The sequence below is a fragment of the Homarus americanus genome, unplaced genomic scaffold, assembly GCF_018991925.1.
Source record: "Homarus americanus isolate GMGI-L3 unplaced genomic scaffold, GMGI_Hamer_2.0 scaffold52806, whole genome shotgun sequence".
In the NCBI taxonomy this organism is placed as follows: domain Eukaryota; kingdom Metazoa; phylum Arthropoda; class Malacostraca; order Decapoda; family Nephropidae; genus Homarus; species Homarus americanus.
The window spans coordinates 11,704,621-11,732,274 of record NW_024720773.1 but is presented as its reverse complement, the minus strand read 5'-3'; the positions used below and the strand labels follow the sequence as shown (position 1 = coordinate 11,732,274).

At 41.2% G+C, this 27,654-nt stretch overlaps 1 protein-coding gene across 1 annotated transcript in view; it reads right to left on the bottom strand.

Annotated features, from left to right (window-relative positions):
- LOC121861097 (nectin-4-like) overlaps positions 1 to 27,654 on the bottom strand; it is an 82,569-nt gene that overhangs the window by 16,139 nt on the left and 38,776 nt on the right. Inside the window, exons 2-4 of the mRNA XM_042358659.1 lie at positions 17,902 to 18,031; positions 12,233 to 12,358; positions 10,948 to 11,150 (exon numbers count right to left, since the gene is read on the bottom strand). Coding sequence (XP_042214593.1) covers positions 10,948 to 11,150; positions 12,233 to 12,358; positions 17,902 to 18,031 — 459 coding nt within the window. The remainder of the gene's footprint in view (positions 1 to 10,947; positions 11,151 to 12,232; positions 12,359 to 17,901; positions 18,032 to 27,654) is intronic.

The window sequence follows — 27,654 nt, the reverse complement described above, 5'->3', positions numbered from 1 at the left end:
GTGTGTGCTGTACCTTCAGAATACAAAGAAAAAACATAAAACAAAACACAAACACACACAAAAAAAACACGGGAAACAAACTCACGCATCTGTTGTCGAAACTTTGAGTGAAAAAATATTGGAAGTGTTTTATGTGTGTGTGTGTGTGTGTGTGTGTGTGTGTGTGTGTGTGTGTGTTTCTCTGTATATGTAACTCTAAGCCATCAACCAAAACAAAACAAAACAAACACAGATTTAGTTCAACATTAAAACACACACAAACACACTACAAAAAACAAACAAGATTACACAAACACCTACTTTCCAACTGTGAGTGAAATAAGTGTGTGATTTATGTAACTAAAACTCAAACACAAAAACAGAGAAAAGTCAACTCTCAGATGACGTTTGTTTTTGAAGAAGAGTGAGAGAATTTTGGAGGTTAATTTTGCTCTAAAAGTGAAATAAAAGCGACTGACATACTTATATCTGTGTTTTAGAGGAATTTTTTGAGGGGGTAAGAATTTTTGTTGCTTTCGAAAAACAATTGTATACAGACAGACAGACAGACAGACACATAGACACACAGACACACAGAAACACACACACACACATAGACACACAGACACACAGAAACACACACACACACATACACACATTTTAATAATAATATTTCAAGGTATTTCAAGTGCAATATCATTATGCCCTTATATTTTACAATGATTTTTCACGAGTTAAATATTAAATAATGCTTCAGGGCAGAAACCTTAATAACTGTTATATTATGCTGAAAAAAAAAACCACACACACAAAAAAATAAAACAGTTTTTATTTAAGGTTGTAAAGCAGGTGTTTGTTTTATTGTGCGGTGTGTGTGTGTGTGTGTGTGTGTGTGTGTGTGTGGTAGAGAATTACAGCAGAGGTTGTCGTGCTGTTCCGCCACAACGCTGCACTATTTACTACCTGTATAAACTGTGGCAAAGTACAGCAATCTTTGTTGTTTATACCACCTCCTCTACCTGTCCTTAAAAGCGTATTATATGAAATCATTTGATATGTGAAGAAAGGGTTGGAGTGGCCTTTACACACACACACACACACACACACACACACACACAGTGAAAACCCGAAAAGAAAAAGGTGGATTTATATTTCCGAGTGGGGACCCGTGGATAACTTTACTCACACGCCTCTGTTGTAGCGACCGTCTGGCTGATGATGGTGGTGAGGGGGAGGTGAGTGGGAGGAGGTGAGTGGGAAGTGAGTGGGAGGAGAGAGAGAGAGAGAGAGAGAGACCCACACGCCCACCCATCTACCCACCCGTCTACCCACCCACAACACACACGCATTACGCCATAAGCTGAGGAAAGCCATCAAAGTGTCTCATCAAATAGGTCCTTCCGTAATAGGTCCCATTCATAATTGGCCTCACTGTAATAGGTCCAAATCCTAATTGACCCGACCCCCATAATTTATACGTATGTAATCAATATAATTCTATCAGTTAATTAATATTTTCATAATATTTCACTTTTCAGTAATTAGTAACTTACAAAAATGTTGTTAATGTATGCAAGAGAAGATATTCTTATGTGTTACTTAATCACTTACTTAAATTACTTAATGAAATCTTACGTTTTATAAGTATACCCACATCTTCCTCTCCTCGACAGCTACCCACCTAATCACAACACATAAATAAACTATAAATATTCCCCTCAAAGTCAAGCTACAGTAGAGGTTTATATTACAATATGGCCGTGATATTGACATAATGCTTCCCACCCTTCCAGTATAAATTATTTAACCCCTTCACTACAGGGATGCTATTTTTAATATTTTATTTTGTTAACGCTGGATGACTTTGTTCAGCACAGAGGGGTCACTCATATCAGGTACATTATCAGTGTGTTTGGGTTAGGTTAGGTTAAGTTAGGTTAAGTTAGGTTAGGTTAGGTTAGGTTAGGTTAAGTTAGGTTAAGTTGGGTTAGGTTAGGTTAGGTTTGGTGATATACAAGTTGTTCGTTGTTGTGTTAGCTTTAAAATTCTTGTTTTTTTTAATATTCGGACAATAAATAAAAAACCTCATTAGCGACGGTGTTTAAACCCAGAGATATACATCAGTGTATCTCCCTATATCAGTGTATCTCGCTATATCAGTGTATCTCCTATATCAGTGTATCTCCCTATATCAGTGTATCTCCCACTATATCAGTGTATCTCCCATATCAGTGTATCTCCCTATATCAGTGTATCTCCCTATATCAGTGTATCTCCCTATATCAGTGTATCTCCCAATATCAGTGTATCTCCCTATATCAGTATATCTCCCTATATCAGTATATCTCCCTATATCAGTGTATCTCCCTATATCAGTGTATCTCCCTATATCAGTGTATCTCCCTATATCAGTATATCTCCCTATATCAGTATATCTCCCTATATCAGTATATCTCCCTATATCAGTGTATCTCCCTATATCAGTGTATCTCCCTATATCAGTGTATCTCCTTACATCAGTATATCTCCTCATATCAGTGCATCTCCTCATATCAGTGTATCTCCTCATATCAGTGTATTCTCCATATCAGTGCGTATCTCGCTATATCAGTGTATCTCCTCATATCAGTGTATCTCCCTATATCAGTGTATCTCCCTATATCAGTGTATCTCCATATCAGTGTATCCCTATCAGTGTATCTCTCATATCAGTGTATCTCTCATATCAGTATATCTCCCTATACTGTGCGTATCTCCCTATATCAGTGTATCTCTCCTATAATGCGTATCTCGCTATATCAGTGTATCTCCCTATACTGTGCGTATTCCTATATCAGTGTATCTCGCCATATCAGTGTATCTCCCTATATCAGTGTATCTTCGCCATAATTGTGCATTCCCTATATCGCGTATCTCGCCATATCAGTGTATCTCCCTATATCAGTGTATCTCCCTATATCAGTGTATTCTCATATCAGTGTATCTCCCTATATATCAGTGTATCTCTCATATCAGTGTATTCTCATATCAGTGTATCTTGCCATATCAGTGCACTCTTTACATCAGTGTATCTCATGCATCAGTGTATCTCCCTATATATCAGTGCATCTCACATATCAGTGCATCTCCCTATATCAGTGTATCTCCTATATCAGTGTATCTCCCTATATCAGTGCATTCCCTTATATCAGTGTATCTCTGCCATATCAGTGTACTCCATATCAGTATTCTCATATCATATATATCTCTCATAACAGTATCTCCTTATATCAGTATCTCTCATATCAGCAGTATCTCCCCATATCAGCATATCTCCCCTATATCAGCATATCTCCTATATCAGTATCTCCCTTATATCAGTGTATCTCCCTATATCAGTATCTCCCATATCAGTGTATCTCCTATATTTAAAGTATTCCATATCATGCGTATCTCCCTATATCAGTGCGTATCTCGCTATATCAGTGGACATTCCTCATATCAGTATCTCCTCATATCAGTATATCTCCTCATATCAGTGCATTCTCATATCAGTGTATCTCCTCATATCAGTGTATCTCCCTATATCGCGTATCTCTGCTATATCAGTGCATCTCCCCTCATATCAGTGTATCAATCTCCCTATATCAGTATATCTCCCTATATCAGTATATCTCCCTATATCAGTATATCTCCCTATATCAGTATATCTCCCTATATCAGTATATCTCCCTATATCAGTATATCTCCCTATATCAGTATATCTCCCTATATCAGTATATCTCCCTATATCAGTATATCTCCCTATATCAGTATATCTCCCTATATCAGTATATCTCCCTATATCAGTATATCTCCCTATATCAGTATATCTCCCTATATCAGTATATCTCTCCCTATCAGTGTATCTCCCTATATCCAGTGTATCTCCCTATATCAGTGTATCTCCTATATCAGTGTATCTCCTATATCAGTGTGTCTCGCTATATCAGTGTATCTCCTATATCAGTGTATCTCCTATATCAGTATATCTCCCTATATCAGTATATCTCCCTATATCAGTATATCTCCCTATATCAGTGTATCTCCCTATATCAGTATATCTCCCTATACCAGTGTATCTCCCTATATCAGTGTATCTCCCTATATCAGTATATCTCCCTATATCAGTGTATCTCACTATATCAGTATATCTCCCTATATCAGTATATCTCCTTATATCAGTATATCTCCCTATATCAGTATATCTCCCTATATCAGTATATCTCCCTATATCAGTGTATCTCCCTATATCAGTATATCTCCCTATATCAGTATATCTCCCTATATCAGTATATCTCCCTATATCAGTATATCTCCCTATATCAGTATATCTCCCTATATCAGTATATCTCCCTATATCAGTGTATCTCCCTATACTGTCCTATATATCACGGTGCTTACTCTCTTAGGTGTATTAAAACCGTATATAAGGTTGATTGGATTTTGTGTTTTCAATATATGTTGGGGTTACACACACACACACACACACACACACACACACACACACACACACACACACACACACACACATCTCTACAAAAACAATTACAAATAATATTAAATCAACGTAACCTATAATTTATAAATGGATTTCCCAACAGTGATGAAAAAGTACTAATGATAAATGATAAATAAAGAAGAGTTAATTATAGAGGTAAACGGAATAATAATGAGGCTGTTATCATTGTCCCATCCCGACCATTAGTAACAACAATACCATTTCACTAACCATTAAACGAATCATTCCCTAAATGCATTTTCTCTAACGAAATTGTAGTTTGTTGATCATATTTGTTTTTTGTATTATTATTTGTATTTGTTTGTTAATCTGTTGGGTAAACGATGATGTGTGTGCGTGTGTGGAGTGTTGAGTGTGGTGTGGGATGGGTGTGGGGTGTGAGATGGAAGTGTGGGGTGTGGGGGTGTTGCCTGGGGGATTACTACCACCTCCACCATTGCCACCACCACCACTAGCACATCCCCTCTCCTTCCACTCCCTCATTCACCACCAGCTCCTCCCATTCCCTCCTTCTCCACCACTCCACTAAGTCCCTCCTTCCCTCCCTCACCTGGCCCTCCTCACGCCTCCAGTGATCTAGGGGCGAAAATAGTGACAAGCAACCGTTCAAGGCTCATCCATTAGAGGCGCTCAGTACTGGTGTTTGGTTCACTCTAACACCTTTACCTTAATCAACGGAGTCGTGTACCTGCCCAGACCACCCAGGTGTGTCCTCGTTAACACGCTGATGGCACGAGACAGTGTGTGTGTGTGTGTGTGTGTGTGTGTGATGATATAACACATACACACACACGTACTCACAAACAAACATCAATGTCATTAAGAGTAGTAAGGTATGGCAGGTTGTCAATAAGGCCGCACGTGGCAGCTCATTAAGGTAAAGATCTCACCTGAATACTAATACCTGGAGTCTAGTCAAGGTTATTAGTTCCATATTCTTCCGTAATGAGAAATTGTGAGGCTCAAGAGGCATTTATTGGTGCCTCTCTCTCTCTCTCTCTCTCTCTCTCTCTCTCTCTCGCTGGATATCTGTCTGTGTCTGTTTCTCTCCATTAGTGGGTAGAGAGGATAAACACATAAGAACATAAGAAAATAAGGAGTCTGCAATAGGCCGGTTGGCCTGTGCATGGCAGCTCCTGCCGAGAGTTACTACCACTCTCTATCATCCATGAATCTATCCAGCCTCCTTTTGAAACTTTCCAGAGTTCCAGCACTTACTACAAGGTTGCTAAGCTTGTTCCACTCGTCCACCACCCTATTTGTGAACCAGTTCCTTCCTATCTCCCTCCTAAACCTAAACTTATCCAACTTAAATAGGGGAGGACTGAGAGGGAGAGAGTGAGCTGTGTGTGTAAAGGAAGAGGTGAGGAGAGTGGGGTGGTGATTTATGAGTGTGGGGTGAGAGGGCGTTGAGTGGGCAGTGTACATGAGAGTGTTATACTGAGTGTGGCTGTACGTGACAACACATTGTTTGGAGTGTCCACAGTAGTGAAGAGCAGGGAGAGGGAGAGAGAGAGTGAGGGAAGAGGGATGAAGTAGGGAGAGGGAGGCGGAGAGGGAGGGAAAGGGGGGGAAGGATGGGAAGGGAGAGAGGGATGGAGAATGGGAAGAGGAAGGGAGGAAGGGGTGAGAGGGAACAAGGAAGAGAGGGAAGCAGGAAGAAATAAAGAAAAATAAGAAGGAGAGAAGAAGAAGGGGAAGAGAAGGAGAGAAAGGGTAAGAAAGAAACAAAGAAAGAATATAAAGACCTAATCCCCCACTAACATAATATATAATCGACCTTAAACGACACCTGGCCACTGTATTGACCTCACCACACCTGAGATACAACACAACCAGCCCACTACCTTTCATTAACATCATATATACTACTTAATCCTTCAATAACACCTGTCTCTCGCCTCATCCAATATTCATTCCATTGTTTTATCTTCTCAGAGTGAAAAGGGATTAATATTTAATTTAATTTCGGATCCATTTTGAAACAGGTTCGTGGAAGCATTTTTGACGATAGCGTGTGTGTGTGTGTGTGTGTGTGTGTTTGTGTGTGTGTGTGTGTGTGTGTGTGTGTGTGTGTGTTTTATGATATACCAACATCGTCTCAAAACACCAGGTGAGACACAGGTGATATGAAGCTTAATAGTGTCTCAAAACAAAGTCAAGACAAACAGGAAGTGACATCACCCTGAAGTTATCTCAAAACAAAAGAAAGTCAAAGATAAATATACGAACTGACGGCAACAAGAAGACACATAAACATTCATTAAAAATAAGTGTTGGCACAGGACAACACTGTTACTTAAAACTTGATAGTGTTTACATGATGATGATGATGATGATGATGATGATGATGATGATGATGATGATGAATATTCACAGACAGACAGAGAAGACAGACAGACAGACACACATAACTTCAGCCAAGAAAAAACAATGGCTAATACGGTGAACCTGTTGACCCAATTGCTTCAGGTGATTACGTGGACTCCCAGACGATAAATTACAGGTACAATTGATCTCCGACAGGTAGTTAGGTGGCAGGTGAGAGATGATTAGCTGCCGGGGGTCGTTATAACTCACCTGGGGGTTAAGTTATGGCCGCCGTAATAGGTTGAGTTAGGTGGTACACGTAACTGTTAAGCAGCCATCAGTAACTGTATTGGTTGTGGCGTTGGAAAGGTAAGAGACAGGTGTTGTGGCGTTGGAAAGGTGAGAGACAGGTGTTGTGGCGTTGGAAAGGTGAGAGACAGGTGTTGTGGCGTTGGAAAGGTGAGAGACAGGTGTTGTGGCGTTGGAAAGGTGAGAGACAGGTGTTGTGGCGTTGGAAAGGTGAGAGACAGGTGTTGTGGCGTTGGAAAAGTGAGAGACAGGTGTTGTGGCGTTGTAAAGGTGAGAGACAGGTGTTGTGGCGTTGGAAAGGTAAGAGACAGGTGTTGTGGCGTTAGGATAGAGGTTTCAAAGGTGGCGTGGAGAGCATTAGGATTCCCAGTTACGCGTTTTATCAGCCTCTAGCGTGGAATACAGTAAGGGTCCTGGCGTTGAACATCTCAGGTTAGGTTAGGTTAGGTTTAGCATAGAAGAACACAATGAGGTTTTATACACTGCTAACTCATCCTCCCCCTTCTTATTCTTGCTCCCTTCTCTTCCTACTTCCTCTTCCTACTCTCTCTCCTTCCTTCTTCTCCTCTTCCTCCTTCCTTCTCTTCCTCTTTCCTTCTCCTCCTCTTTCATCTTCCTGTTCTCTCCCCTCGACATATCCGGGAATGGTCGTACTTGGGGTCTCTCTCTCTCTCTCTCTCTCTCTCTCTCTCTCTCTCCTCCCGTCAGTAAGTCGAAATACTCTTAAAGCGAACGAAGAAGTGATCCTTGCGTTAAGTGGCGCCCTCTGTCAACTGAGCGTTTAGTGACATGGTAACGAGGAACTTCTCATTAACCAGATTACCCCCACGAGGAGCCGCGGCCGCTGTAATTATGGCAGCTAACGAGGTGGTCACGGTGGTTGACGAGCTTGTTAGGGTATAAACGAGTAAACACGTATAAATTTCTTAAATACGCGAAGTTGGTGCCCTTAAAGCCTATTCTTGGGTGTGTGTGTGTGTGTGTGTGTGTGTGTGTGTGTGTGTGTGTGTGTGTGTGTGTGTGTGTGCACAAAAACACATGAATGCTTGCACACACACATACATACAAATGCATTCTATGAGCATTAACCAATCAAACCACGTCAAACCCGCATACAAGTGGATTCTACTAAAGTGGACGAGAGGTAAAGGAAATGACCCGTATTGCCCGTGTCATAAAACATCGCCAGTGGTGGCAGAAAGGCGAGCGAAAGTTCGTGTGGCGCAACTTCCATAAACGTGTCATTACTTGATGGAGGGCAACGCCAGGCTCTGCTGAGTGTTAGTGCTGGTGATGTGTTATTATGGTGCTGGTGATGTGTTATGGTGCTGTGTTATTATGGTGATGTTGCTGTGTTATGGCTCTGTGTTATGGTGCTGGTGATGTGTTATGGTGATGGTGCTGTGTTATGGTGCTGTGTTAAGGTATTGGTGTTATGTAATGGTGCTTTTGTGGCATTTTTTATTCAGACCAAAATTTTATGCATTATCTGATATGACGTCGAAGGTGGGATATTTTCATTAGTGTGTGTGTGTGTGTGTGTGTGTGTGTGTGTGTGTGTGAAGGTGGGATATTTTCATTAGTGTGTGTGTGTGTGTGTGTGTGTGTGTGTGTGTGTGTGTGTGTGTGTGTGCCACCTCTCCATCTAGGGGTTAAATATTTCCCCACCATAACTCATGAACAGAAAGCCCCAGTGAGAGTGCTAGAGTGTTGACACGTTACATATATAACTATATTACTGCCCCAAGTGTGATATATGCTTAGGAGTAAAGGAGGTCAAAGGTCAAGGTCATATCTTGAATTAAAATAGAAGGAAGTGGGAGAGGGAGGGAGAGGGAGGAGGAGAGTAGTGGGGAAGGGGGGAGAGAGCTAGTTAGGAGGTGATTGTTCCTAAGCAAAAGAAAGTGGCCATCTCTTGGCACTTTCATTTATTATAGTTGTCTAATGAATGGCTTACCTGTCCTAACTCTCCTCCCCCTTCCCATCCGGGCCTCTTTTCTTCCTCCCTCATCTATAATTTTTATCTCTCTTCCTTTATCCCTTCCATTCTCCCCTCCTCTGTCTTCCTTTCTTTTTCTCTTTTATCTTCCCTCATTTTCCCTCGCCCTCCCCTTTCCCTTGCCGGTGATCATGCCGGCATTGGTGGGAAGATTCTGCCAAGCTAGTGATGAATACGGGGGAAGACTGCTAATTGTAACTGAGAGCCTGAGGAATAAATACTCTCTCCTCCAGTCTCCCTCACCTCCCTCCCACTCTCCCTCATCTCCCTCCCACTCCCCCTCACCTCCCTCCCTCCGTACATCGACCTTTGCTTATGCCATTACGGATAAATATGAACCGGACGTGTAGCTGAGTTACTTACCTGAGTCCTGACCTGACCTAACCTAACCTAACATGGGCGAGGTTATAGGGGTGGATAATAGGCATAATGGGCCTCTCACCCTAATATATCATCCCATCACCCCTTCCATTACCCCCATCACCTCCCATTACCCCCATCACCCCATCACCTCCCCTAACACCCCATCCCCTCCACTATCCCCTGTCACCACCTCCCATTGGCCCTATCACCCCTCCCATTAGCCCCTATCACCCTATCACCTCCCATCACCCCCATCTAGCCCTCATCACCCCCATCACCCCATCACCCCATCACCCTCCCATTAGCCCCCATCACCTCCCATCACCCCATCACCCTCCCATTAGCCCCCATCACCTCCCATCACCCCCATCACTATATCATGTTCAGTACGTGTCATTGTCTGTGTGAGAGACTCCGCTACACAGCAAGTTTCATTCAACAGACACCCCGTGACGTCATACTAGTAAACAAATGACCCTCTATTGACAATTTGATGAGGATATTAGTTAGTTTCTCCGGCCAGACCAGCATGGTGGGTACTGTGATGTATGTGGTATGTTGTTATTGATGTGGTATGTTGTTATTAATGTGGTATGTGGTACCTTCTCCTTCACCCACATCACCACCACCTACCTTCATCCACACCACCCCCTACTCCATCACCACCACCTCCTGCACCACCTCTTTCACCCACCTCCTCCTCCCCCACCCACCAATAAGGGCACCCACATAACCTACCCTGGGCCGGCCAGAAGTTGTACCCTGACACAAACTGAATTTACAACATAATAACTGTATTTTATTACTGTACTCCTGTGTGGTAATGAGCAAGCCTGTGTCCTGCTGTACCCCCTCACACCCTCACCCAGTGGTCAAATTTATGCTGTAGACGTCGGCGAATTAAGAGCTAACAGCGCTGTTCAGTAATGTGGTATAGCAGTGATCGTTAACCTTAACTAATTACGATATCGGTTTTGTGTATGAAGCCCCGTAAACAACCTGTCATATATTTCTTCGTATATATGTATGTTCGTATGTATGTATGTATGTATGTATGTATGTATGTATGTATGTATGTATGTATGTAAGAAAAATACAATACACTAACCTTTCATACCAAGAGGCTTTAATAGTATTGAAAACCTTTAATGCTTCACGCGAGGAAGTGTGTGTGTGTGTGTGTGTGTGTGTGTGTGTGTGTGTGTGTGTGCGCGCCATCTCTACCTGTAGCCGAAATTGCAGATAAAACCAATCCCAGTCCTAATGGGTGCCAACTTAACCTAATTTCACCCCATTATGATAAACACCGGTAATAATGACCCTTGATCCTAATAATTTTAAGTTAAACTGGGGCCTAATTGTAACTGATAGCCAATTAGAAATGGGACCTATTAGGATTGGGGAGGCCCATATGACCAATCACCAACGTAACACCTGTATCACTTACCCCCTCTGGCAGTACAGGTGATGTTGAGAGTGCCACCTTCAGGTATGGGTGACAACACGGGTGGCACTGGGTGACTGTCAGAGTCGGTGATGGAGAGAGAATCCACAGGTGCCACTACTCTCAGTCTGGCCGCCTTGGTGGTGGACTGGGCTCTCATGAAGTCCACTCGGCAGGCGTACCGACCAGCATCACTACCTGACAGCCTGGGGGAGACGGGAGGAGACAGGTAGAAAGGGGTACAGGTAATAGACAGAAACTAAAACAAAAATGAATTATCTATCTATCCCTGTCTAAAGAGAGGTAGGATTATTTATCTATCCCTGTCTAAAGAGAGGTATAGGATTATAATTGTCTAAATGAAGGTAATAATGAATACAGGTAGTAGACAGTAGTAACCATAGAAACACCACTGTCTAAAGCAAGTAGGCAGAATCACTTATAGACAGCAGACAGGAGACAGTAACATCTAAATAAACATAAATAACACCAATAAACAGACATAACGAGAACTGAGAGTAGACAGAAGCTAATGGAGATGGGTGGAATGAGTACCTTATATAGACAGTAACGAGAGAAGAAATCATTACCGTCAATAATAGGGAAATACAGTAACTACTCCCAGTTGACAGTAACGGGAATCCAACACTTAAACTGTCTATACAGAACCATTCCAGAGAGTTATTCAGCTCATAAAACGACAGTAACCGGTAGAGACACCTTAAACTGTCTAATTAGTATTGGACAGGTTGGACAATATATTTACCTGTGATATAATTACCCACTGCAACGTCAACAAACAATTTACCTGAGATACAGTTATTCATTCCTCCAACAGTTAGGTCAGGTCAGGTCAGGTCAGGTTAAGTCTGGTTAGGTTAGGTTAGGTTAGGTTAGGTTAGGTTAGGTTAGGTTTTATGTACTGTTGGGTAGAGAAAAGTTTGTGTGTAAGTCCGCGTAATTGTTAGTTAAGAATAAACTTTCGTCGTTCCTAATGAATTTGTCACGAGAGAAGTTACTTTACATGGTGTTGATATTTGGTTGAAGTTTCTGTTTTTTGTCGGTTTGTCAAGGCGTTCTTATTCTCTTTACATTGTTGTTGTTATTGTTGTTGCTGTTGTTATTGTTGTTATTGTTGTTGTTGCTGTTGTTGATGTTACTGTTGTTGTGTATATGGAGGTGATAAGGGTTGTGGAAACGAAAGAAGGAAGAAAGGAGGGGAGGAAGACCTACCTACTGAGAAAGAAGTTTATACCTACGTGAGAAAAAGACCTTATGAAGACCCTACCTGCTGATGGTGAGAGTGTGGGGGATGGGTTCTCCTGGCGAAGGGGTGAACACGATGCGTCCCTTGAGACCAATGTCCTTCAGGTGGTGTCGCTCGCTGGGGAAGACGGCTCGGCGGGCGTCGTAACTGTGAGGAAAGAAAACGACGCAGGTTAGGAGTACAGCGGGAAACCATTAACAATACAGAATAAATACAGTAATATCTTTGTCTCTTCCTCTTCTCCTTGCCATTTTCCTGTTCTCCTATCCTCCTCCTACTAACCCCTTGTCTCCTCTCCTCTTCCTGCTCCTATTACCCCTTGCCTCTCCTCCTCCTCCTCCCCCTAGTCTATCCTCTTTCTAACTCTCCTCCTTCGTCGCCGTACTCCTGCTGGTGGTGGTCGTGACGTGAGAGGCCGTCTGGTAAACACATCATCACAGGCCCTAAGGAATGGCTGTCTCCGGTGTTGATGCATTATAGAACACGATTACCTAAGACCCGTACACACACACACACACACACACACACACACACACGGTCTTGTAGGTTTAAGGTGACTTTACTTAAAACTTACACACTTCACCTCTGCTAACGACGACGAAGGAGACTATGACAAGAATGAAGGAGAGGAGGAAGAGGAAGGAGAGGAAGAGGAAGAAGGAGGAGGAAGAAGGAGGAGGAGGACGATAACAATAGTTCTTCCCTTTCTTCACACTACTACCCAAATAACAACCCCTGTTATAGCGACACACATGACGACCCCCGTTATATTGACACCTACGACCATTCACCACAACACGAACCTGAACACACACATTCCTTCACCGTTCACTAACTCCTGACGGTGAACGCGTCCTCGCTGCCGTTCACACACGCATGTTGCTCATCCCCCCCACATCCCCGTGACCAGGTATTAATTATGCACCGCCCAACAACTGCCAATCAATTACCCAACAACCACGTTATAATCACCTCAGGTAATTTAAATCACGTGATGAGGTGATTTGTTTCTTGTGATCATAACCTAACCTAACCATTACCAAAACAAGACCACAACAACACACATACATTCTTCACCTAACCTAACCAAACTACAGTAACTCGTTGGTAATATGAGTATCTCCTCTTACCTCTAAGTCAAGGGTTCGACTCCTGTTTCTCAGTGTCCAGTTTCCTCCTGTACTTAACACTAAAAAAATACGTAAATAATAAAAAATTAAATCTTGACGAGCAAAACACATCCTCTCTCCACGAGCTTCCAATGAGCACTGACACAAACACATTAACTACGACGTATTAAATCGTACCCAGAAGAATCCTTAACCCAAACTTAACTTTAAATTATCTTAACTATTTTTTTAACTTACGACACAACAGTTTTTTTTTATAGGAATTTCAAGAATATATTTAATGCTTTTTTTTATGCAGATGCTTAACTATTTTGCCATTATACACACACACACACACACACACAAACAGAGAGACACACACACACACACACACACACCCACAGTTTAATGACAACTGTTTGTATTATTATATAAGAAATAACACCGCAATAAAATACTGGTTTTTTTTTACAATCACAGACATTTAAACAGAAATTACCGTAAGAAATAACTGAAATATCGCACAAACACGTACATTATCGTCCTATCGTCCAAACTCTATCGTAAATCATAGACAGTAGTTGATTATTGTACTTGTATGATGATAATCCTACATCTGGCAACTACGGTTCTCGCTTCTCCGCTCGCCCTTTGAGCAAACAACCACACTGCTACCTTAACGACCTAGATTGGGTAGTTTGGTAGTTTAAAGGTCCCTCTCTCGTTTCTGTTGGAATTATTGTCGTGTTTTGTTTCTCTTATATTTCATTCATTATTCACTGCACTTGTATTATGCATAACCAACAAAAAATCAAATCCCACACTGACGCGGGACAAACACCCCAAATCACCCCCCCCCCCCCCACCCCCCACCCCCCATCCCCTACCCCCCAGGAAAAAACAATAAAAAATATAATACTCATAAGAGGATTCAAAACTTAATAACTCTCTCCTCAAACTTATTAAGTATCATAGAGACTAATTATAAGTATCCTGGTTTATCATTTTCCCGTTAATTGCCTCTCACGACTTAACAGTTAATGAGGTCATACAACTCATTAAGAACTATGACGTCATCCACATAGAGCAAATTACCTTTAAAATGTAATTGGATTAAGGTTTATATTGGGTTTATTTTATTTATTTATTTGTATTTTTTTTTACATTTTCTTTGCAATTTGGGTTTATAGGTTGGTAGCTTTTGTTAGTTTATTGTGAGTTGAATGAACCTGTAATATAGTTCACCTGTGAATTTAATTAGTGTGGCTAATTAACAGGTGTGTGTGTGTGTGTATGTGTAATTTTGTTTCTTATCCAATTGGTTGATGTAAATATTGGTGTGGTTAAAAGGTGGATTAAATTAAGCTAGACTAGATTAAGGTTAGATTAAGTTACGTAAAGGTTAGGTTAGGTTCGATTAAGGATCGCTAGTCTCTCTCCTTCCTTCCTTCCTTCCTGGCCTCTCCCTACCTCTCCCTCCTTACTGGCCTCTCACTTACCTCTACGACCTCACTGGACCCAGGTAAGAAAGTTTTAACCTCCGCCAAACAGCTGGAAGACGATGGCAAGGCGACCCCAGGTAATCTCTCTGATTGGCTGGTGAACCTCCAATAGAAATAAGAGCATTGGTGCCCTGCAGGTCATCCTTACCACCTTAACCTGTGATCTGTGACCTGCTTGATGTCTTGGAGGTCCTTCTTACCACCTTGACCTATGAACCTGTGACCTACTTGTTATCCTACAGGTCATTTACACCACCTTGACCTATGACCTTCGTGTCTTGCAGGCCCTCCTTAACCTGTGACCTATGACCTGTGACCTACTTGGTGTCCTAGAGGTCCTCCTTACTACCTTAACCTGTGACCTATGACCTGTGACCTAGTTGGTGTCCTGCAGGTCACACGCTCTACAGTAGCGTTACGTCTCATACTTCCTCCATTAACCATTACCGAGGCACAAGGTCCCATTGATTCCCCATTAACCTCTACAGCACTTAACACACGGACCACACAAGAGCAATTATAATGGCTGCAAATGGACCCCAATCATAATAGGTGCCAGTTCTCTCTCTCTCTCTCTCTCTCTTCCAGGCACCATATGATGGCTGTAGAGATTGGAGTGGGGTGGGGTAGAAAGAGGTGGGTTTAATAGGAAGGCGTGTGTTTCACCAAGTCAGTGGGTGGTGTTGCAGTTCTTTGATGTCTACAGCAGGAAACGTATAAATATTTTCTGTACACTTCCTCTCATCAAAAGAGCCCGTATGTTGACCTTTTCACTGAGACGCGTGAGGGGTGAGTCCTGTGTTCTGATGATGAGTTCATCTGAATTATTAAGTCTTGTCTCATCTATCAACCACCACCTCCTCTAAATTCCCTAACACAAAACACACACACACACACACACACACACCGTGACGCTACAACTTCAGCACTCACACACACACACACACACACACACACACACACACACACACACACACACACCGTGACACTACAACTAGCACTCACACACACACACACACACACACACACACACACACACACACACACACACCGTGACGCTACAACTGGCACTCACACACACACACACACACACCGTGACGCTACAACTGGCACTCCCGCACACACACACACACACGCACACCGTGACGCTACACCCTGGCACACACACACACACACACACGCACACACACACACACACACACACCGTGACGGCTACAACTGGCACTCCACACACACACACACACACACACACACACACACACACACACACACACACACACACACCGTGACGCTACAACTGGCACTCACACACACACACACACACACACACACACACACACACACACACACACACCGTGACGCTACAACTGGCACTCACACACACACACACACACACACACACACACACACACACACACACACACACACACACACACACACACACACACCGTGACGCTACAACTGGCACTCACACACTTGTTCATTCCCAGTATTGACATGATCGCCGCGTCACCACACCTGCTGACTACATCATGACATTCCTCGTCATCACAACACACCACCACTATCCCCACCACAATCCACTACTACCACCACCACCACAACCCACAAACACCACAACCCACTCAGTGTAAGTCTCTTTTAGGTTAGGTTAGGTTAGGTTAGGTTAGGTTATTTGCTTCCTATAACACGAGATAAAAAAAAAAGTTACGTAAATAATTATTAAAAAACTGATGTTGATTTATCAAGCTTCAAAAACATGGCTATTTGAGCATGTTTCTTTTTTAATGTTTCTGATGAGGGTTTACATACATACATACATACAAACATACATACATACATACCCGGTACACACACACACACACACACACACACACACACACACACTCTCCAGTCAAGAATATTTCATTAAGTTTCTATTTCTTGTAGGATATAATTTTTTTTCCTACCATGTTTTTTTTTTCTAAGTCTTACAAGTAAATTAATTCAGCTCCTCGTTCATCCTCCCCAAAAAAGAGGATTTATTTTCTTCCCTTTAAATATCGTTTACTGAATATATCACTTTCGTCCACAAGATAGATAGATAGATAAATAGATAGATAAATAGATAGATAGATAGATAGATAGATAGATAGATAAATAGATAGATAGATAGATAGATAGATTAAAATTGACAATTATCTTATCAATTTTCATATTCAAGTATAATAGAAAATAAAATAAAATAAATAAATATCAAATTTTTCGTCAGTAAAAAAAAAATTAAGTAAAAAATGGTGAATAACTTATAACTTACAACCAAAACAAACATGGCGTCTCGTAAAGTAAACAAACATGGCGTCTCGTAAAGTAAACAAACATGGCGTCTCGTAAAGTAAACAAACATGGCGCCTCGTAAAGTAAACAAACATGGCGTCTCGTAAAGTAAACAAACATGGCGTCTCGTAAAGTAAACAAACATGGCGTCTCGTAAAGTAAACAAACATGGCGTCTCGTAAAGTAAACAAACATGGCGCCTCGTAAAGTAAACAAACATGGCGTCTCGTAAAGTAAACAAACATGGCGTCTCGTAAAGTAAACAAACATGGCGTCTCGTAAAGTAAACAAACATGGCGTCTCGTAAAGTAGTCAAATGTGTGTAAAAAGTAATATCCTCCAGGGAACTAGTGAAGATCAAACACCTGTTCTCAAGGTGTTAAAAGGTCGATTAATAAACCAGGTACAAGAGATAGGTACAAGATAGAGACAAATAGACAGACACACAGAAAGACAGATAAAAAGATAGACAGGTAGAAATGAGATAAAAAGGCAGATAGACAGGTAGAAATGACAGATAAGGCAGATAGACAGGTAGAAATGACAGATAGGGCAGATAGACAGGTAGAAATGACAGATAAGACAGATAGACAGGTAGAAATGACAGATAAAAGACAGATAGACAGGCAGAAAAGACAGACAAAAAACAGAAAGACAGAAAAGACAGCGATAAATTGAAAAAAAAGACAAAAACAGCAAAAAATTAAAAAAATTAATAAATATAGAAAACATTAGATAATACTTGACACGGTGGAGTTTTTACCTGTATATGGGGTCCTTGGCCTCGTCCTTGTACCAGAGGATGAGGTTGACCTTGTCCTTGGGGTCAGTAGGGAAGAGGTCACAGGGAACAGAGGCGCTTTCACCCTCCACGCCATCCACCGTCACCGACACTGTTGAGGAAGAGGAAACACAATTTAGAGTTTCCTTCAGGTAATGTTAATGTAGTAAAACCTCTATATAACGGATTTTTCCCTCTATATAACGGATTTTTCCCTCTCTATAACGGATGTTTCCCTCTATATAACGGCCTTACCTCCATATAACGGATTTTTCCTCCATTTAACGGATTTTCTCTACATTTAACGGATTTTTTCCTCCATATTTAACGGATTTTTGTCCATATATAACTTATTTTTCTCTCCATATAACGGATTTTTCTCTCTATTTAACGGATTTTTCTCTATATAACACATTTTCATCTCTATTCATCTCTATATAGTTCGTTAGATGGAAGGACCTAATCTACACGTATTCCAAATACACAAATATATTCACCTATTAGAATTATTTAAACACTATATAATATTCATACATCACTTTTACGTTATTTATTCACCTGTATTATCATATTGACATAATTTTACCTGTAATAATTTAGGGGAATGAGGGGTCAGTAATTTAAGGTCTTCGCTAAAGGTCAAAGTTCACTTCAGGACTGACCTTATGTACCCTGAGGAACACCACTCAGGGCAGCGACAGAATCCATACACATCCCATCCATACACATCCCATCCATACACGCCCCATCTATACACATCCCACCCATACACCATACAGAATACCGATTTACGAACGGATTTCTTATCAATATGCAAATACCAAATAACCAGATTAAAATATAGATTGATAAGAGATAGGAAAAAAATATATGTTTAGATAAGGTAATTGGGGAGGGGGAAATTTCTCTCGAGTCAACAGGGAAAGTTTTTTAATCAACAGGGGAATTAATTATGCCTCTAGGACGGCCAGGGGGTTAAAATTCCCTAAATACGGATCATCGGTGATAGGTGAAATAGGTCTGTTCCTTTAGTTCTATTAGATCCTGTCCTATTACCTCCTATTAGTACTAGAGCCTATTAGAAGTAGGACCTATTAGATAGATAGATAGATAGATAGATAGATAGACAGACAGACAGATATTCACAGCATTAGAACAGACAGACAGACAGACAGATATTCACAGCATTAGAACAGACAGACAGACAGACAGATATTCAAAGCATTAGAACAGACACAGACAGACAGACAGACAGATATTCACAGCATTAGAACAGACAGACAGACAGACAGACAGACAGACAGACAGACACACAGACAGATATAGTTATTCACATCAATACAATAAAAGAGAATAGACATAAAACTGAATGGCGGTGTTTACAGAAGACGGTCCACGCCATCATCCAAGACACCGAGAACCTGAGCCCTCAAGATGTAGGAGTGAGTATAAGCGACCCCCTCCCTCTCCACGTCCCTCTCTCCCTCTCCACATCCCTCTCTCCCTCTCCACGTCCCTCTCTCCCCTCTCCCTCCCTCTCTCCTCTCCACGTCCCTCTCTCCCTCTCCACGTCCCTGTCTCCCTCTCTATCTCGACGTACTCCCCCCTCTTCCTCTCCTCGCTCCCTCTGCCATCCACACTCTTCCCTCCTCTCTCTATCCCCCTACCTTCTCCCCTTTCCCCTCCCCATTCCTTCCCCCCGTCCCTCCCTTCTCTCCCTTTTCCCCCTACCCGACCTTCTCCCCTCTCTGGTATATATCCTATAATCCTCTCACCTAACACCCAGACATAACATTATCCCTCCCTCCCTTTCCCCCCTTTCCCTCCTCCCATTCTCTCCCTTCCCTCCCTCCTTACCTCCCATTGTTACAGCATCTCTATTCGTATAAATCTGGCGTCATAATGCATACCCCGATATCGCCATGAGAGCTGAGATCATTTGAATATCGACAGGAATTCTTGCTTCTGGGCCCCGGATGATTTTCCAGGAGGAGCCGCACAGTAGAGGTTAAAGAGTCAAAGGAGTTAAGGATCTCTGTTTTTACTCTATTATTTAGTGTCCTTCTCTTCCTCCTTCTCTTCCTCGTCCTCCTTCTCCAACTAACACCTCCTCCAATCAACACCTCGTCCTCCAGCTAATCCCCCCTCCTCCTCCAGGCAACCCTTCCTCCTCCTCCAGCTAACCCCTCTTCCTCCTCCTACTCCAGCCAACTCCTCCTCCTCCCTTATAAAGAAAGAGAAAAAGATTAGTGTTTACGGAAGAGAGGGAGAGAGAGAATCAGAGATAGAGAGAAAGACTAATGTTTCCTGTTAAAGATTCACATATGTCACGACCCCCTCAACCTATAGAAGGAGACAGAGATGAATGTTGGTTAGTAAATATTCACACGTACCAGGACCTCCCTTACGAGACAAAAACAAAGATGTCGTGTTAAAAGATTCACAGGTGTCTGGTACCCCTTTAAAAGACAAGAGAGGAGGAGTCTTTTTTGTGTTAATGATTCACAGGGATTGAGCTCGTGTGTGTGTGTGTGTGTGTGTGTGTGTGTGTGTGTGTGTTTTCTTGACTAAATCTTGTGTATTAATGAACCTATTCCATTAAATCCGTTCTAGGAATTCGAATCCTTGGATAAAATTACCCTAATCGTCGTTTAATCATTCCAATCCTCTTTTTAATCTTATCCTAATCCTCCTTAATCCTAGAATAAATCCTCTAATCATAGGATAATATTCCCAATCCCCACTTAATCCTCCTCCTAATCCTTATTCAGGTCTTTGTAATTCATGCTGAGTTTCTTGTGTCCTTGTCAGATCTTCCTAATCCTCCTTCCTAATCCTCGCCAATCCTTTCACGGGTCTGAGGAAATGTCTTTGTGGAATTAAGCCCATCAACCCCTACTTCCCCCTCCACTTCCCTCACCCACCGCCACTTCCCCACCACACGCCACTTCCCCTCACCACACCGCCACTTCCCTCACCACACTGCCACTTCTCACCACACCGCCAGCTTCACCCCTCACCACACCGCCACCACACCGCCATTTTCCTTCACCACACTGCCATTCTCTTACTTCCCTTTCTCTCACCACTACCTAACCAGTTCCCCTCAACCCCCCCCCACCTAACCTCTCCTTCATCTCCTCCCCTCATCGTTGTCCCCCTCCTATGAGCTGACAAAATCTTGAGCTGACATTAAATCCACGGATCTACAAACCTGCAGCTGACACCCTCCAGTCGCTGACGAGTATACCACACAAACGAGTATACTACACTGACGGGTATACCACGCTGACAATGAGTATGTACGCCCTGATATGAACATACTCTAATGAAAATATAATCGCGGAATATGATCTGACAGCAAATTACCCTCCCAACAATAGACCCTGCCAACCATTGGGCCCTGACAACACGCCCTGATAACGGTGCCATGACAACAATGTGTGTGTTGACAGCTTAATATACTTCATGCATGCACACACACACACACACACACACACACACACAGGTTTATAACACCACCTTGGACACATAAACAGTGGAGCGCCACCTTGGTTCCCCAAATTACCTGAGCTCATGTAATTATCACCTTAACTCAGCGGTTACAGGTATTACACTCATTACCTCGGCACAACGCGATACAAACGTTGGAATACAAGAACCTTCTGTATCGCCGTGACCTCCGGGTTCATAATTAGGATTTAGTACGCTATAAATTACAGACATTACAGTAGTTTTTTGTAATGTACGATATAGGAATTAGAACACATATATATTCTGTATTTAATAGGATTTCGTGGGGTAAATTGATTTGTATTTATGTTACATTGGTTACAGTTGTTGTCTGTAACATCTTTTAGAGCTATGGTGAATCCGTGGGTACAGTGAATTACGTCATTATATTCAAAAGACTACAAAAATACAATGCAACAAATCTGGATACAGTGAACCTTCCATTACAGCAATTATATCACTACAATACATACCTACTATACCACAAGATACATAATTACAGCATTTTAACACAACACAGCTACCCTTCATGATCTCTAGCTTACAGGAAGACTTACTGTATCGAGATAAATTAAGTGAAGAGAAAATAGAAAAATAAAATTAATTGATGTGGATTACTCGTGTGTGTGTGTGTGTGTGTGTGTGTGTGTGTGTGTGTGTGTGTGTGTGTGTGTGTGTGTGTGTGTGTGTGTGTGTGTGTTTGTGTGTGTGTGTGTGTGTGTGTGTGTATGTGTGTATGTCATGTAGGTATGTATATAAATACGTATACATAAAAGCACATTGGTATGCATAGTCAGTACGGTATATATGTACTGTATATATATTATGTATTTCTTTTTTTTTTATCAATCCAACATTTCACTTTTTACTGAAATTGGTGAGTCAAGGTGAATGGACATGCAAATTATCAGTTCATTTATCTATGAGTTTATTACAGGTACAGGTACAGCCATGATGTTACCTGCTGTATGATTGGTCTAGTTACAGTAGGAACATAATTAAGACACAGTAGTGATTAGATTCAAGCAAAATAAATCTGTCAGTCTGTCTGTCTGTCTGTCTGTCTTTCTGTCTGTCTGTCTCACCCTGGAAACCCCTTCACCTGAAACCTTCTTGAAAATAGAAGCTTACTCACTGATGCTAGTTTTGGTGTTGTGCAATTGAATGTCAGTCTCTCTCTCTCTCTCTTTTTCACCCCCTCTCTCTTTCTTTCTCCCCTCTCCCCCTCTCTCTCTCTCCCCCAAGCGTACCAGCGATGAATTGATAATAGGAAACAGATCCACGATTGTATTTCATCTTTATTGCTTACGTTGGTTTCACTGGCCTAAAATACTGAACGAAATAAAATGGTGTGGGAGGTGGGATATACAACGTTATTTATCAATTTATTTTAATGTTTCAGCATTTTTTTTTGTATCGCGTTTTTTTGTATCGCGTTTTTTTGTATCGCGTTTTTTTATTTCGCGTTTTTTTTTTGCGATTTTTATTTTTTCGGTAATTTCGTTTTTTTTGATTATTATCGTGATTTATTTATTATTATTTCATGTTATTGTCATTTTCTTTCTACACACACACACACACACCTTCACACACACACACACACACACACACACACACACACACACACAGACACACACACACACACACACACACACACACACACACACACAACAGACGGTGTTTTAATACGGTAAAAGCGACCGCCGGTATACAACTTGTCCTCAAACTTTAGGCACAAAAACAGGACTGTGGCAATAACGAGGTAGAAGTTAAGGAAGAAAAGTTTGCTTCAGGTGTCGATGATCGTGGAAAAGGTGTGTGTGTGTGTGTGTGTGTGCTTGAGCCTATCTATATCTCACCGTCTGTTTGATTATTACAGGTATCTTCACACTGGTAATTAAAAAAACACCTGTCTAAAAAAGAAAAACTAAACAATTACCTGTTTACCTGTCTAATCACCCTAACACCTGTCTACCTTCCCTATCCACCTGTTCAATCAATATCACACCTGTCTCTCATTACCATCACTATCTCACCTCACCATTAAGTAAAATACATCTTCACCCTGGATAAAAATTGCACAGAGGAAAAAATTGTTGCATCCTTTATTGCACGATGCAGACCCAGTCATTTAGCGGCTACTGAACCTTGCCCCGCTGTAAACGCCGAGCTGGGCAGGATGTGGCTGGATATTTAACCTAGTGTTTATGGTGGCATTATCTGCAGCTGAGTTTTATATATATATATATTTTGTATATTTTATTCCCGGGGGTTGCTGGTTGGTGGTGGTTGGTGGTGGTTGGTGGTAGTTGGTGGTGGTGGTTGGGTTGTGGTGGTCGATGGTGGTAGGTGGTGGTGACGTAAATGTACAGTATATATTGACATGTTCATAAGAAAACACACACACACACACACACACACACACACACACACACAACATACAGTCACTTTAAGTAAATATATATATAAATACATATGTGTTCCAGCCAGCGACCAACACAATTAAACTAACCTTAACTACCCCAGCATTGTGAAAATAGTGAGACACAACCGATCAAAATTTAATACACAACATAGGATTCCGGAATTGTCGGGAATTGAATCTGGGAATAGGAGCCTCGACTGGACAATACGGTGGCTGAAGTGTATGCCGTGTCCTTTATGCCGTGTCCTTTATGCCGTGTCTTTTATGCCGTGTCCCTAAATACGAAGCCAGATAGAATAGGTGGACATATTTTATTTTATTTTTTTAAGTAGCCACATGTCCTGATAATCTTTTACTCAATTAAACACAAAGACGTGTCCTAATAAACGTAGATTCATCCATATATATATATACATGTCCTAATAATGAAATTTATGTCCCAATCATCCACAAACATGTCCTAATACCATAGAGCGTGTCCTAATACCATAGAGCGTGTCCTAATAACATAAAACGTGTCCTAAGGATAAAAATATAAGTTTTAACGGCAAAACGTATGTCCTAACAGCATAAAGCTTGTCCTAACAGCTTAAATTATGCCAAAACTATCCAGCAACACATGTCCTAGCAGTATACCACATGTCATAACAGCAATACATGTCCTAAAGCCACCATAATCATCAGGCAATACATGTCCTCACAACATAGTAATCAATTACCGCCGGGTGGACTGTGGGATCGAACCATTGACCCTTGGGACATGAATCGAGCACTGTATCCACTCGACCACCACACCCATGATAATTTTCCCCACAAAATCAAGCATTATATTTCTCTTTTTGACGGATTATTACACGGGGGTTGAAATATAATCTGAAACAAACCCGTGTTTTCTAATTCACTGGGGAAATTGGGTCAAGGAATTCCTGTTTGGTTTCTAAGTCAGTTTTCAAGCTAATTATTTTTTGGTTGGGTGTAAAATTTTATCTCTTAAAGTTTATCAGGATTTTCAGTAAATAACACATTCCTATGTTTTCCTATTCCTCCTTAGACAATAAAAATACGTTCTCCTTTTTCTGTTTCTTTGAGGTAAGACATACATACATACATACATACATACATACATACATACATACAGTACATACATACATACGGTATATAAATTCATTGCCATAATTCGTATATTCATAAATTCTCAGCGAAATCCTATTAAAAATGGGTTATATTTCATTCGAGGTAAATCATTCTAATTTATTCATCAATTATCGTTTCCTCTCTGTCTATCTATCTGTCTATTTTATTATCTATCTGTCTATCTTATTATCTATCTGTCTATCTGCTTTTTACCTTTTATTGTATTTCTGTCACCATTATTTTCATTACACAATCTATCTATCTATCTATCATAAATACTACGCCAATTTTTAGTCATAACTTCGCCAAATCGTAGTAATTATGACGCCAAACTTTACTGCCATGACGTCAATTTAATTTTTTTTTAACGATTGCGCCAACTCGTACTGTAATAGTCATGCTACTTCGCCAATATTTTCTGCAACCACGCGAATTAATATTGTTACGCGAATTCATCTTGATACGCCAACTCTATCCCTAACAACGCCAAAATCACACTCGGGATAAACCAACTTACAGTATGCAAACTCCATCTGAATTTCACTAACTCCTACTTTAGCAAACGCCAACTCGTGTATATAATTACGCCAAATTAACACCACCATTACGCCAACTCAAGCTAGGATTATACGCCAAGTCATGTCGCCTTTACTCACTCTACCTGTTCACTTACGTTCAATTCACGTTTTGTTTGAACTAACTTAACACACACACGTCAAGGAGTTATAACCGGTTCTGTTGTTTCCGTTAATGGTTCTGTTGTGGGTAGAACCAGACCTTAACTTCTTTACTGTTGTTCTGTTGTGGTATAACCCAGGGTACGTCTTTGCATGAACCTGAAATAGGATAATCCGAAGCCATATGATCCCACCCATGTCCACCTCACAAGGACACCACGGACACGCCAACTAGCCAAGCCAGCCACCACGGACACGCCAACTAGCCAAGCCAGCCACCACGGACACGCCAACTAGCCAAGCCAGCCACCACGGACACGCCAACTAGCCAAACCAGCCACCACGGACACGCCAACTAGCCAAGCCAGCCACCGTGTCCAGCCACACTCGGAAACACTGGCCATATTTACTGCGTTCTCCTCCACCTGTCTCATCGCTTTCCCATTTCCCCGGCCAAATTTTACATGCAGTCGTCATTTGGCCGGGGTTTATAATCGGATAAATTCTTTACGGTCGTTCCTACAAGCTGAGTTCGTACCTGGCCAAGAAATATATGATTTTAATGCCAATATTACAGCAGATACGTAAATTTACCGGAATATAATACTATAATATACTCGTTATATCCACCCATGAAGCAACATGCTAATGGGTCTACCTTGAAAGAATAAACATTGGAGGTATTTAGTAATATTGTTTATATAACTCAAGCCAACGGGGTTATGAGTGTGTTTATAACTCACTAAATAACTACATAAAATGTCTCAATATCATATAAATCTATAATGTAAATGTATATGCAAATGTACATGTGTATATACAGTATATCTCCGGGTTATAAACGAGAGATAGCCATAATGTTTATACTTGGCAATATATGCATTCACCCTGGCAGCTTCTACAGGTGTTATGTGTTTGTGTCATAGATCAAGGTTACAGTATTGAAAATGACCTTCCTCTAATGTACCTTAATTAATGACTATACCTGTGTCTCATTAAAGATGTCAGGTTAATTAGTACTTATATATGCTAATAATTACACGTAGATACTTGTATGTGTTATTAAGTAGCGTAAGTATAGCGTAAGAAAAGTAGATTAAGAAAAGTAGTACGAGAAAAGTACTGTAAGAATATGTAGCCTAAGTATAGCGTAACAGAAGTAGCGTAAAAAGTAGCGTAACAAAAGCCAACCAAATCATTAATCAATACTGAATCTATAACCAATATCAACCACTATTCAACCAGGCAACCAAACAGGTAAACAACATAGAACCCAGAAACAACCAGTATTCAACCATCACACCAGACCATTAGAGCGACGCAATCACAACCAAACAACCGTAAAACTTTAATAATGCAATAACCTAACCTAACCTAACCTAACCTAACCTAACCTAACCTAAAATAACCTAACCTAACCAAAATAGCAGACTCCACTAACAATATCACAAGCGTCTAAATTAAACTAGACAGTTCGGAAAACATACATACATACATACATACATACATACATACATACATACATACACACGTACATATAAAAAATCACAGACGTATACAATCACACATATAGTATACACAAACAAAACAACACACACACACACACACACACACACACACGCACACACACACACACACACACACACACACACACACACACACACACACACACACACACACACACACACACACACACACACACACACACACAGTTTTAAAAAGCTTCAGTGTTTACTCAGATAATCACAGAATGAAACTAAGTACAATAAATTAAACCAGAAAACCAATTATTTAAGTAAAGTTTTCAAATTCTCATAACACCACCCCTTCACCCCCCTCCCTCACCCCCTCCCTCACCCCCTCCCTCACTAAACCCTCTTTTACGACTTAATACTCCTAAGTGTAAGGCTTTATTTACCTCCATTCAGCTTAATACACCATTAAGCTTATTCCAATCTCACTGGGAGGCTCTCACTCTCAAATGAA